The sequence below is a fragment of the Dictyostelium purpureum genome (assembly GCF_000190715.1).
Source record: "Dictyostelium purpureum unplaced genomic scaffold DICPUscaffold_536, whole genome shotgun sequence".
Lineage (NCBI taxonomy): Eukaryota > Evosea > Eumycetozoa > Dictyosteliales > Dictyosteliaceae > Dictyostelium > Dictyostelium purpureum.
In genome coordinates this window covers 704-15906 of record NW_003519870.1, presented here as the reverse complement: position 1 = coordinate 15906, position 15203 = coordinate 704, and the positions used below count along the sequence as shown (strand labels likewise).

The following is a 15203-nucleotide window of genomic DNA, read 5'->3' as shown; positions in this document are numbered from 1 at the left end:
GGTAAAAAAAAAAGAAGAAATCATGATTCCAGTAGTGAGGAAGAGAATGAAGAAGATAGCGAAGAAGAAAGAAAGAAGAGAAGAAAAAAGAAGAAAGAAAGATTAAAAAAATTAATGGAAAAGAAAAAACAACAAAGAAAGAGAAGAAAAGCAAAAAAATCTGATAATGAAGAAGGTGAAGAAAGTGATAATGAATCTGGAGAAGAAAAAGTTTTCAAAACGAAAAGAGGTAGAAAAAGAAAAGCATTCAATAAAATCCTTGATCAACACTCAGAAGAAGAGAAGGAAGAGGAAGAAGAAGAAAATTCTGACGATAATGATGATTCTAGTTACGAAACTGATTCAAGCGAAGAATATTTAGAAAATTTGGTTTGCAGTTTTTGTAATACTGGTAAGGATGAGGATAAGATCCTTTTATGTGATTCTGAAAACTGTTCAAGGGGTTATCACATGTATTGCCTTCGTTATCCAATAACCTCAGTTCCTCAGGGTGATTGGACTTGTGACTTTTGTGAATATGGTAAAGAAGAAGATAGTGATGAAGAGGGTCAAATAAATGACAATAAAAATAATAATAATAATGGTAATAATAATAATAGTGAAAAAGCTAAACTTACATCATCACAATCATTAATTGAAATCCCACCAATACCTAAAAAAGATAATTTAAGTAATATTAATAACATTAATATTAATAGTAAAATTATAAAAAAACCAATTTCACCACCAAAATCAAAATCTCCTCCAACAACAACTACAACAACAACTATACAAAATATTACAAAATCACCACCAACAGGCACAAATAAAAACTCACCACCATTAAAACCAATGGTACCAGATTTAAAGAATAAAATTCTTCAACCTACTTCACCATTACAACAAACAAAGAATAACTCATCAACATTACAAAAGAAACCAACATTTTAAACGATAAAAACAAAATGGGAAAAAGAAAGAGGATTTCGAATCATCAGCTAGTCATTCTATTTTAGATATGATTCCACCAACAAATAAAATTTTCAATAGTTCAAATAATACTTCAATTTCATGGGATTTAAGTGGTAGTTTAAATAAATCTAATAAGTCAACATTACAACCCTTATTTCGACAATTCATTTACTACTACAAATACGAGTTTGATCTTCGATGTACTTCATCATAATCTATTCAAAAAACAAAAATATTTAAAAAAATAACAAATTTTTTCAATTACTACATTCGCATGATTAAGAAACAATAAATCTGCCAATTTCAACAACAACAACCTTTCCAACTTTTTTTAACAACAGCCACAACAACAACAACAACAACAACAACAACAACAACAACAACAACAACAACAACAACAACAACAACAACAACAACCACAACAATTACAAAAACAGAAACAACAAAAACAAGAATTAAAACCCCCCAAAGCAAAACCAGTTTCATCACCAAAATCACCAACTATATTAAAACAATGGAAAGGAAAAATTAAATTTGAAAATATATTTATTTGTCAGTGCAAAATTATACAATTAGGTGGAATAGATTTCAAGATTGATCCATTTAAATCAAGTAATAGTAATGCTTTATTGGAATTATGTTTTAATTATATCAGTTTTTTAGATCTCCCAAAAGATGTTAAAGAAGAGTTTGCCCATTCAACTTATGAAATACCAACCAATTCAAATTTAATACCAAATTCAGCAGTTTTAATTTTTCAACCAGAAATTTTAAATCATTCTTCATTTTATAATTTAATTTTAAAGCTTTTAAATAACAAACTAGTTGGTGTTATGAATTTACCAGACCAAAATTTTATACTTTACATTTACCCATACCAAACATCAATTATAAATATAGAACTGGTTGGAATCATTTATTTTAAAAAATCAATTACTTTACCATCACAAAAATCAAATTTGAGCTCACCATCAATTAGCCTTAATAATAATATAACTAGTTGGGAAAATAAAAATATTTGCTTTATAAATAATAATAATCAACAACAACAACAACAATTACAACAAACTGAAAAATCGATAATGAATCTTGGTGGAAATTTTTTTATATTTGATGATATAAATAAAATTCCCATTCAAAACTTTGATATAATAATAATAGATCAATCAAATATAAATAATTTTACAAACAATGATATTAATAACTTTTTAAATAAATTTATAAATTATCAACAACTGGAACAACAAGAACATCAACAAGATCAAGACCAAAAAAAAGAATTACCAATTTTTATTAAAGATAAAGGATTTACACAGTGGTTAGTTAATCAAAAACAATTTCCAAGTAGTATAGAAATTCAAAACAAATTTAATCAACAAATTTTATTTAATCAATGTCATAGTATTATTTTATTAGATAATAATTCTATGATTGAAAACGAGTCATCGCTCGCTTTTCAAGAAATGATGTCTTTATTAGCAAAAATAAGGAATACTGGGGTTTACAATTGGATTGTACAAATTTCAGATTCTATTTTTGAAGAATTATCACCTTTTAATAATCAAACAAATGTTAAAAAGAAAATTAATGATATCAAACATTATATCAATCAAAACTTAATTTCAACTCAAAATTTTTCGCCAAATATTCCCCGACAATCAAATGAATTTTTATTGTTGGCTTTAAGAATAGCAAGTTCAAAAAAATATAAACAAGTCATTTTAGTTTCTCAAAACAAAATAATTCAAAAAGAATCAACAAAATATTATCAATTAAAATGTTTATCTTTAGAAGGTTCAATAGATTTTTTAAGAAACTATTATAACAATATTTTAATAAATAAAAATTAATTTTTCTTTGTTTGAAAGTAAAATAAAGCGTATTCGTGACATAACCTTGAATTTATGTACACCGTTTTGAGGTATTGTGGAATCGTAATCAATCAATATAAAGACAATGGCGATTCGATACCGCTACAAAAAAGTTTAATTTTTAAAGGCACTCACCAGGGGTGATAATAACGCATTTAAAAATTAAAAAAAAAAATAATAAAATTTATTTATTTAATTATTTAATTATATTTATTAAAAAATTTAAAACAACCTTTCAATTCTCTAACACATTCATCTAATGGCATTTTATCTTTATATTGGGAGCATTTCTCTATGATCGGTGTGATATAAATGGTATCATTTTCTGGTATCCATGTGCATAATTGTTTTGTTTCAACATCTAAGAAAAGTGTTGCACAACTAGCGAAATCGTCACGGAGTGTAGTGGTTGGACTCCACTTTGCTTGCTTGAGACACGCTAAATTTACGGCATCACAATCGAAAGTTTTATCTTGAAGGGGGTGCTGAGGAAGCTGCTACAAATAATAATAATAATACAAATAATTTGAATTGATATTGCATGATATTTAATAAAAATAAAAAGAATAATAAAGAAAAAATTTATTTATATAATTTTTTTTTTAAAAAAAAAAATTTTAATTTTTTTTAAAAAAATATATTTTCAATTTGTTTTAATTTTCTCTGATATTAGGGACAAAATCGAGATCCACAATGTTACGTCGATTGTTAGAAAAATAAACAAATAATTCAGCAGCACTACTGACACCATCAATAGAATAGTTTTCCTTAAGAATGACGAATGGTTGATGTCATAAGCAAAGTATTCATCTAAAATTTTTTTTTTTTTTTAATATTAAATATTTAAAATGAATAAACTTTATTTATTTTAAAATTTTTATTATGATATATAAAATTATAAATTATTATTAATATTATTATTATTATTATTATTATTATTATTATTATTATTATTATTATTATTATTAATATTATTATTATTTATTTGTATTTGTTATTTTATTTATTTTTAACATTTTTCTTCTTTTTCTTTATTATTTTTAAAAGTTGTTAAATTATATAAAACATTTGGTTGTCTAAATACTTGAATTAATTCGTGGTATAATTCTTCTTCTAAAATTAAATCGCCATATTCTCTTGCAATGAAAACATCATCAATCATTTTTAATATTTCATCACAATTATCTAAATTTTCAAATTCTATTCTTAAAGATAAACCGGTAACATAAAGACGAAGGAAACGACCTACAGAAAGGACAACCGATACATAAAGACCTATAATACCGGCTGATACTAAACTACTTGTTATACCATTTGGTAGTTTTGAGGAAATTGTATAGAATTGTAATGGCACACCATTTAATTGAGTAACTTGCCAATAATATTGAGGTGGAGTTGAGTTGGTAGTATTCATCGTAAACAAAACATCGATCATATTTGTTGATGGATATATTAATGACCCTGAAACACCTGGTAATTTAAGGAATTGATAAAAGAGACCTGTTACATTAAAAGAGTTGTTTTCAGATGTTCCATTTATTACTTTGAAGAGATCTAGTTGCTGTGATAATGTGAGTTGAACACTATTCGAACCTGGAATATCAACATTAACATTACCACTTCTTGTTAAAGTATACTGGGTTTGAATTGATAAGGTTGTATTGAATTGTAAAAATTGGATTAGTTGATCTTTAGATGGTGGGGAAAGATTCCAATAATCTTCAGAGAAAGTATTGACACTAATATTTTGAACACCAGGCTTATCATCAGGAGTAAGGAAATTATATGATCTACGTAGATCATCAAACTGTGATGAGTTTAAATATGTTGCAGAGATACCACTAACACCATTGGAATTTTCTAAACTGAGATCCTGATTGATTACAAGGAAAGGATTCCAACCCATAATTGAAACATCGATATTAACATTGGTTACAGGCTCGATATTTGAACCTGGTAAACCAGAGCTTAAAATGATTAATGGGAACCAAAGAATTAAAACTAAACCAACGAAAAAGGTTACACCAGTAATGAACTTTTCCAATTTCGGTTGTTTATGACCTTTCTTTCTACCTTGACGTTTTATCCATTCGAGACGGCATTTGACAGAGAAAATAGATGAATAAAGATCTTCAAATTTTAACCAGTCATAGAATAATAGGGTAGTGTCAGTGGCAATCCAATCTAACAATGTTCTTAATTCGTATACAAATGGAATTGCTTTGTATACTGTATAACCAATATTATGGAAATCTGAGAAGCCGTCCATTAAGAATCTGTTTTGAGAGATAATTGGATAACCATAGCAAATTTGAAGAGCAGAGTAATAAAGGTAGATACATTTTAAGATATAGAATACTACTAAACTCCAGGCATAAGAGAAATCGAATGGAGCACCTAATAATTCTTTTGGGAAATAAAAGAATAAAAAGACATGATAAAGAATGGTCAAGATAATTTGAAGAATAAACTTGGCTTTAATTGATTTATAAAGATAAATAATACGGTCTAATATGATTATACCAAACTGAGTTAATAATATAATAATATATTGTCTTGGAATAACATTTTGCTCAAGGAATTGAGTGATATCGGAGGATGGAATAGCTGTAAAGTTTTGTGGGAAAATTACTAAAAAGAGTAAACAAGCAAAATCTGAAAAGAAAAGTGGCATATAATAATCTCTACCTGGTTTTTCTTCTGTTCTAGTAACTAACCAAATATATTCAATAAAAGATATTATAAACCATTTAAATGGTTTTAATATTGTTGAAAATATTGAACTCTTTTTGGATTCTTCATCTTCATGTAAAATTTCATCTTCATTTAAAATTTCATCTTCATCTTGATATTCGATAAAAGCTTGATCATTTGAATCCAATATTATATTATTTGGTGACTCTTCAATATCAACTAAAATTTCTTTTGATGAAAGCACCAATGGTGAATTAACATTATCATTATTATTATTATTATTATTATTATTATTATTATTATTATTATTATTATTATTATTATTATTATTATTATTATTATTATTATTATTATTATTATTATTATTATTATTTAAAGAATTATTTAAATTATTATTATTAATTGAATTATTTAAAACATTTGAGTTTAGTGAGTTATTTAAAACATTATTATTATTATTATTTTTAAATAAATTAATTGGTTCTTGATCAATATAAAAATCTTTTTCTTGGAAATTCCAAAGACCTTTTGATCTATAAACGTGTCTGTGCCATAAAGAACCTAATAAAATTGCTAAATCCCAAAATGCACCAGTAATAAAATGACCATTGATAAGATAGAGACCAATTAAATGTGGGGTTGTTAATAGAACTTGAGCTTCAGGTTCGTTGGCAGGGCATTGCCAGCATGTTGGTTCAATAATAGAAGGAGCAGTGGTTGATATGAAATCGAGATGATGCGAGTCATCTGGTGCATTATTATTTTCATTTTGGCTTGAACAATCACAAAAAGGAATTTGATATATATATTTGATACAAATAATAAAACTACTGTATCCAATCATAAATCTCCAGAAATTTTTCGATGGTCTTGGGCTTTCAAATAATCTACCATAAAGGAATACAGCCAATAAATATACTAGAGATATTATACTAGAGTAAAATACACCATTGGCAATACAAAACATAAAGGCTATCCATTTACTTTCATCTCTGGCAATTCTAGAAATACCTCTAATAATTCTTTTGAATGTATCATTCTTTTCTCTGTAGAGATAGGTTTCTTCTGCAGGGTGTTGAATTTTATCAAATTCGATTTCTAATTCTTTTTGATGTTTTTCAATTTGCTTTTGCTTTTCTTCTAATAATCTTTTTTGTCTAATTTGTTCCATATGTAATAGAGCCACTCTCATTTCTTCTGAATCAATAAAAACACTATTTCTATAATCCCCAGGTGCCTGTTTTAACGAAACTTCAATCTCGTCTTCGCTTTGTTCTAACCCATGTTCTTTTTCTTGCTGTTGTGATTGATCCCCAAATTCCTCTTGTTGTTTTTCTTCTTTTATCTTTTGATCTCTTTCTTGTTGTTTCTTTAAATTTTCTAATAAATATTCTGGTAATGGATCTAACCAATCTAAAAATTTATTAAAATATTTTTTGAAAATTGATTCTTTCTTATCTTTTTGATTTTCTTCATCTTTATTATTTTCGCTACTATTTGAAATTAAATCATCATTATTTTCATTATCATTATTTTCATTATCATTATTTTCATTATTATTATTATTATTATTATTTAATAAATCCTCAATTTCTCTACGATTATCTTCATTATCTTGTTCATTTGGATCTTCTTTTGGTAAAAATGAGCTATCTCCTAATGACAATGGTTCATTTTTATTACCATTGTTAACTAATCTATTAATTCTTTTTACTTTTAAGTGTTGAAGTCTTTGTCTTCTTTGGTCTATTTTATTTTGAATTGAATTTAATTGTTCTATTCTTGCAGTTCTTCTATTTTTGTAAAATTCACGAGCATTTTCATAATTTAGATCTCTTTTATTTTTTAAATGATCTTCTAATATTTGGAAATCTTGACTAAAGTAAACCATTTTTTGATAAGCTAAAAGTACTAAAATAATTACATCACTAATTGTAGAGACTGAGAGATTTGAAGTTTCTATTTCAAAACCAAAAATTTTAGCAATACGATAACCTTCTTCTGGTAAATAATCATTATTTGAATCGTAACTACCACTACCACTTCCACTTCCACTACTACTACTACCAAAGCTGTCACTACTTGAACCAAACATTGTATCTCTATTTGTAATAAATTCGTGACGATAAACTACAACAATTTGGAATAAAACCTGTGCTAATAAGACTAACCAATTGTAAATCATTAATGATTTCCAAAGATAACTCCATTTTCTTGAGTGTGCATTACCACTAAATAAAACATAGACAGAAAAGAGAACATAGAAACAAGACAAAATATCACATTCGGCGGTACCAGCTAAAAATATGACAATTAAAATTACTTGAGAACTATATCTGATGATCATATAACGAAGTTCATTGTACCAAGCTCTAGGTTCTTTTGTAAAGTTATCCAACTCGCTAAACTTGAAGAAATTTTTTGGATATAAGGGTTTGAAATTTTCGTTTGGTCCATTTGGATTGTTGATTTGATCATTATTTTTTTGATAAAGATAAAATTTATATCTTTGTTTAAATAATAACATTGAGAAGAACAATACTAAAAAGTTTATAACTAAAACATATTTATCTGGTCTTAATATTAATAATATATTTTCTATGATTGGATGACTAATTAAAAATTTTGTATTTAACCATGGATAGTGATTATAATGTGTTGGTACTACTAATAATAACAAATATTGAATTAAAATAATTGGGGCTAAAAGGGCACTAACATATATAAGTTTTGGTAATTTGCTCTTTTCAATATTTAAACCTATTGCGATAACTATTAAATACAATACACTGACTATATATAATTTCCAGAATAAGGCAAATGCCAATATTAAAAATACAATTTCTAAACCATATAGTTCATAAAGATTTGAAATATACCAAATAATTCTTTCTGATACACTTGTACTATCAATGTTATTGTTGTTATTGTTATTGTTATTGTTATTGTTATTATTATTATCTTGTTGACCTATAATTTCTATTTCATCATTTTGATTATTTTGATCATTTTGTAATAACGATAAATTATCATTTAGTTTATTACTAATTTGTTTCTTTTCTTTTGGTGAAGATTTATTTGATTGACCATACTGTTTATTCCACCAATAAGATGCCTGTTGAATTGAAATTATTAAAATAACAGCCAAGTTAAACCTAACGGAATCCCATGATGGATATTTTGAAAGCTTATTGATATCATCTAAACCAACCCAACCCATAAAAAATGTGGTTGTAGGATCTTTATCGACTAGATTTTGAACTGATGAGGGTAATAAGGCCGCTAATTGAGTAAGTACCCAAAGTTGAGAGTAAAATAATAAAAATGTTCCGATACGATAAGTTCCCTTTTTAAAAGACATACTAACTACAATCATTATCATATAGATGAAATTAAACAAGTTGATATCTTTGATTGCAACCAAAAACACTGCCCACAAGACAACTTTTGGACCATGTAAATAGCATATTTTCTTTAAAACATAGAGGAATTTTTCAAAGAATGGAAAATTATTTGGAGAATAACTAGAGTAGGTTTCTTCTGCTGGTTTTGAAAAGAATACGGTCAATTGGAATACACATACTACTAAAATTGATGAGCTTCCAAATAGCTCGAGGAATCTAGTTTGAGGATGGCTGCTATAGTTTACAAGACCAATGTCATTTAAGCTTATATAACGGCTCTGAGGGAAAGCGGCAATAATCCAATTTGAAATTTGGTCAAACTGATAAACATATCTTGCGATTAAAACAATACCTTGTGTTATAATCATAATAATCCAAAATCTTTTAATATGGGTGGATCCATTTGCAGAAACATGGTGAATTAATAGGCAAAGGAATACAGTGGCCATGTATGCAATATTGATAAGTGAGCTTTGGGTGAAAAGGGATACAATAACTATAACTAAGTAACAGAATGGTAATGATAGTTGTTGGATAGTTGAATAAAGGAATACACCAAAAATTAATAAAAATTTAGGGATATCTTTATGTGGGTCATATTTAACCTCTTGAGGAACTTTTTGTTCAACATTTGATGATGATGATGATGATGGTAAATAAGACTCCTCAATCTCGATGTGGTCATTTTCTTCATATTCAGATTTAATAATTGAAGTAGTGTTTGAAAAAATACCTCTTTGATAAAGCTTATTAACATTCCATTGAATTGTAGTAAAAGTGATAATTACTAAATGCCAAATCAAACCAATCCAAAGTGCTTGATCTTTGAAATTTGTCATACCTATTAATTCTGTAATATAGCTTGCTTTTCCACTTGTCCATGATAGTTGCCAAACATAGAGAGAAAGTAATACCATTTGTGCATAAATAATTAAAAACATCCATAACTTTGAAGCCAATGTTTCACTAATTACAAAAAGAATAAAGAACAACATATAGCCAGCATTTAAAAGGTTAATAGATGTAAGACCACAAAAGAATAAGCCTACCAAAGCCAATCTATAGGATTGACCAATAATCGAAAGAAATGACACCTCAATAATGGCTCTGATTGATCTAAAGAATTGATTTACTGATTGACCATAACGAGATTTTAATTTCTTTAAACTATTATTCATAGAGTCTTTAAACAAAACAACTGATGGAAATGCTATAGCAAAGTTGTCATTAATTTCAATTTGGTTCATCGATGGCGACATTGGAAATCCAATTATAGTTTTATTTGTTTGTTTAAACGAGCCCATACTTGACGTTGATGACATTGCTAGTGATGATTTATTTGCCATTGATAATGGTAATGGTGGTAATGGCTTTCTTGGTCTAACTAAATTTCTTTCATTAGTTGTTGTTGTTGTTGCTTTAGGTGAAGAGAAATTTGGTTTTGGGGAAAATGTTTGTTGATTTGATGATTTTTGATATATTGTTTGTTGTGATTGTTGTTGTGATTGTTGTTGTGATTGTTGTTGTGATTGTTGTGGAACTGAACTGATATTATCTTTTTTGATTATTGATTCATCTTTAATATCACTGTAGAAGCAATATAAACTTAAAGTAAAAGCTACAATCATTTGAATACCAATATATAACCATTTATTTGAATAACGAATTAAACCAATATTATCTGTTAAATCTGTTTCTTGAAAACCAAGTCCGATATTAAAAATATATTGAGCACCCATAAATAATAAATGATAAATTAAAATTAAATAAATCACTTTTTTAAATGCTTTTAACGGTATTAAAGTACAAACTAAACCTGAAAATAATAAAACAGCTGATGCAATGCTTGATTGTAATACAAAGCAAACAACTATAATTTGAGTACAACAAATCTTATTTTAGAAAATAAAAACTATATTAATATTATTTAAATTAAAATATATTTTATAAATTTTATAAATATACTTACAGTCCAACCATGTTTACTAAAAATAATTGCAAGTTTTGTAATATTACTTTTTTGAATTGATACATTTTGAATGATATCATTCATAACACCAAACTTGTGTCTGTATCTTGGTTTAGTTTGAGTAAATAGTTGTTGTTTTCTTGTAATTATACACAATGAAATATAGAGTAATAAAACAGTAATATAACCAACCACGAGTGGCCATTTACTTGAATCCCAATCATTATAGTTTATAAGGCCATACCACGATTGAAAATCTTTATAATATCTATTATAAATATATTGAATTTGATAAAAATAAATTAAAACTAAATGAGATAATGATCCTATTAAAATCAATGGATATATTCTAAATTATAAAGATTAAATTAGTAACTAGCAATTTTTAATATGATATAAACAGTATTAATAAAAAAAAAACTTACTTTAACATAACTTTATGAACTGAAAATCTTGTTGCCAAAGCTAAAACAAAGCCAACAGTAAGTATATAATAAAATCCATTAATAACTGATGGGAAAGAAATTGATGAAATTGAAAGCATTATGAATGCAAATCCTGTTAAACTTCTTGGGGGTGGTTCGTGGATGATTTCATGATGTTGATGATGAATATTTTTATTAGGTAAAGGTGAGTCGATATCTGAATTGATTGGAATATCTATATTAATACAATTTATTTTAGAAATAATATATAGATGGATAATAAATAAAAAAAGCTTTACAAATAAAAAAAAAAATAAAAAATGAAAAATTTATATTTACTATTATTATTTGAATTTTTCTTTTGTGATGCAGGAATAGGAAAAACCAGATTCTTGAACCATAGTATTAATGTAATTAATGAAAATACAAATGCAATAACATCGGGGAGGATATTTATAAATCCATTAAAAGGACTTGAAAATACAACGAATCCAAAATCTTTCCATGCTTCTGGTTTACTTAATTTTAATACATTAACTACAAGATAAATGATTAAACTACTAATTGACAAAAACAATGTAATTATTGGTAAAAATGATGATATTTTATCTGTATAAATAATAAAGTATTAGTATTTTGTTTAATTATTTTTTATTTTTTAGGAAATTTTTTACTTTTAATTGCAAATGATTTGTGAGGTAAAGAAAATATTGATATTAAAAATACTATAAAATAAAAATATGATACAACATTTGCTCTTATAACTGATGAGCAAATCAGTGAAAAAGGATAAAATAATGATACAAAAAAGTAAGCAATCATTTTATCTCTTTTTCTTTTTTTTTTTTTTCTATAAACTATTTGTTTTATTTATTGACAATATTATTGTTAACCATGATAAACTAAAAAAACTGAAAAAAAAAACAAATAGTATTAAAAACAATAATGGTGTAAAGAAGGTGTTACCAGTGTGCAATAATCGAATAAAAAAAAAATAACAAGCATTAAAATATTTTAAAAATTAAAAAAATGAAAAAAAAATAAAAATAATTTTTTTAAAATAAAAATAATTTTTTTTTTTTTTTAAATATTTTATTATAAATAGTTTATTTGTTATATAATTATATCCTGAAAAAATAATAAAATTTTGTGAACTAAATAAGAAATATAAAAAAATTAAAAAAAATATTAATTTAACAATTTATTTTACTAATTTAGTAGTTTTGTTGATTTATTTTCCAAAAAGATATTTTTTTTTTTTTTTTTTTATTTTTTTTTTTTTTTTTGGAAAAATAAAATGATTTTTCATTATTATAATTATTATAAATGTTTTTATCATTATTATAGATATGATCATACATAGAGTAATATTAATATAATAAATAGTGATGATGATAATTATAAATTCAAATAATTTTTGTGTAAATCAAAAAAAAAAGGGTAATCGGGAAAAATAAAAGTCATTGCAAAAAAAAAAAAAAAAAAAAAAAACAATTAAAAAAAAATTAATTTTTTTTTTTTTTATTTATTATTTTTTTTTTTTTTAAACACATTATACAACAATTTTTAAATCCATTTATTTTTAGATTTTAAATTTAAATGAATAATAATTTACAATTTTTTACCCATTATCCAGTTTCAAGACATGACATTGAAATATTAACATGGATTTGTAAAGTCATTTTGTCAACAAGAATGTTTAACTGTGTTGTTAAAACTGATAGTTTTTTTTATAGAGTATTTTGTACTGTTGCATTAGCAATATCAAGTTCTACATTATCAAGTATATTTTTAAATCAATTACCAAAATATATGACAAAATCACACGAGTATCTTTTACCATTAATAATATCATTAAGTATTCTCATGAATTTTATTGTAAGAGTGGCAAGGAATATTAATCGTATGCATCCTAATCAATTATTTAGAGAAGATGGTTTAATAATAAAGGTAATATGGTTTTATAATTTATAATAATAAAGTACATTTAATAACCTTTTTTTTAAAATTAAAACTTGATATAGATTGTATGCTCATTATGTTGTGTTATTTGTGGTATGGATGATGTTTTTTCAATTTATATTAAACCATTACACAGAGCTCAAGAAACCATGGTAGGTTGTTTTGTAATGGGATTTTTATCGGTTAGTTTAGGTACCATTATTTCAAGTATAATAAGAAAAAATAGCACTGGAGCACCAAACATTTTAGAAAAACCAAGTCTGTAAATATTAATAATTGAATTTAAAAAATAAAATAAAAAAATATTAACACCTTTTTCTTTACTTTAGAGATTTTATTGTTATTAATATTATGGTAGCATCATACTACTTTTTAAAAGAATATGGTAGTCAAACTATTACATTATCAAGTGGATTCTACTCTAGAAATTATTTCGTTGATGAAATTTTACTTTTTAGTTTTACAGCAATTTATTCATTAATATTCTTTTTAAATATCGTTAACTCAAGCAAAGGAACAGTTAAATATAATAATAATAATCATAGTAATACTAAAAAACTTAATTAATCTAGCTTTATAATAATAATAATTAATATATATTATATTGTTTATTCAAATAAATAGTTAGAAAATTAAATACAAAAAAAAACCCAAATAAAATTTTTTTTTTAAATAAACCAGTTTTTTTGTTAATCCATTTATTTTAAACTTTATTGGACTCATTATTTTCGATCTATGATTTATATTATAATATGTTTATAAAAAAATAATTTATAGATAAATTTTTTTTTCTATATTAGGAAAAATGGGAATAAAAAAAAAATTCTAAAAAAGAAAATTAATTTAAATTTTATAAAATTAAATAAATAAAATTAAAGACAATATGTCCAGGTATATCTATGCCCAAAAAAAAAAATAAAAAAAAAATAAAAAATAATTTAAATTTTAAAAATAAAAAAAGTAAAAAGATTTTTTAAAAATAAATAAAAATTGTAAAATCCCCCTTTTTCTTTTTTAAATTATTTTAATTTTAATTTTTATAATTTCAAATTAAAATTTTTTTTAAATTTAAATTATTTTAACACACATTTAATTTAAAAAATTTTAAAAAAATTAAAACTAGATCTATTTTGAGGGTAAACTATATAAAGATTTAAAAAATCCATCGTTCTTTGATTTTTTTGTGGTGTTTAACTATTAATTATTGAAAATTTTTACACTTTTTAATTTAAAATTTACCACACTTATCTTTCGTTTATTTATAATATCTTTATTTTTGTTTTTTTATGTCACTGGTAATAAAAAAAAAAAAATTTATTTATTTATTTAATTTTATAAACAAACAAACTATTATTTTAAAATAAATAAATTTTAATAATAATAACAATAACAACAACAATAATAATAATAATAATAATAATAATAGCATTAATATTAATAAATATTTTTTTAATAATAAAATAAAAAAGCAATAAAAATATTTATTATATTTTTTTTTTTATAATTAAAAAAAATAATATTTTAAATAATAATAATATAATTTATTTTTTTAAATATTTATTGATAATAATAATATTTAAAAAAATTTAAATAAAAAAACAAAACAAAAAAAAAAAAGAATGAATGTTAAAAGAACGTAAGTTTGATAATTTATTTATTTATATATATAAAACATTATTAAATCGTGTTTTTTTAAAAAATAATATATTTATTTTATTTTATTTCCATTTCAAATATCTTTTTTTTATTAATTATACTTATATATCCCATTTTTTTTTTTTAGAGTCGAATTGTTTTAATTATTATTTAATTTTATCTCAACTTTCAGTGAATAAAAACAGTGTTTTTTATAGAGCATAGAATATTTTATAAGGTCAATAATTTAATAGATATTTTTTAAAAAATAAAATTTTTATTTCCATAGGTA

General features: G+C 24.0%; 3 protein-coding genes across 3 annotated transcripts; 2 read left to right on the top strand and 1 right to left on the bottom strand.

The window, feature by feature from the left end:
• Positions 1–7: 7 nt before the first annotated feature.
• On the top strand, positions 8–2801 carry DICPUDRAFT_99918 (uncharacterized protein; the record flags this gene model as incomplete). The annotated part of the gene is made up of 2 exons (XM_003294262.1): positions 8–834; positions 1293–2801. The coding sequence occupies exons 1-2, from the start codon at positions 115–117 to the stop codon at positions 2799–2801; spliced, it is 2229 nt and encodes a 742-aa protein (XP_003294310.1). The 5' UTR covers positions 8–114.
• Positions 2802–3022: 221 nt separating this feature from the next.
• On the bottom strand, positions 3023–12136 carry DICPUDRAFT_84790 (uncharacterized protein; the record flags this gene model as incomplete). The annotated part of the gene is made up of 6 exons (XM_003294260.1): positions 3023–3319; positions 3907–10812; positions 10890–11238; positions 11315–11549; positions 11654–11923; positions 11989–12136. 6 exons carry the CDS (start codon positions 12134–12136, stop codon positions 3023–3025), a joined length of 8205 nt encoding a protein of 2734 aa, XP_003294308.1.
• A 777-nt stretch (positions 12137–12913) lies between these two features.
• On the top strand, positions 12914–13843 carry DICPUDRAFT_159288 (uncharacterized protein; the record flags this gene model as incomplete). Its single annotated transcript, XM_003294261.1, has 3 exons — positions 12914–13264; positions 13339–13538; positions 13606–13843. The coding sequence occupies 3 exons, from the start codon at positions 12914–12916 to the stop codon at positions 13841–13843; spliced, it is 789 nt and encodes a 262-aa protein (XP_003294309.1).
• Positions 13844–15203: the final 1360 nt, after the last annotated feature.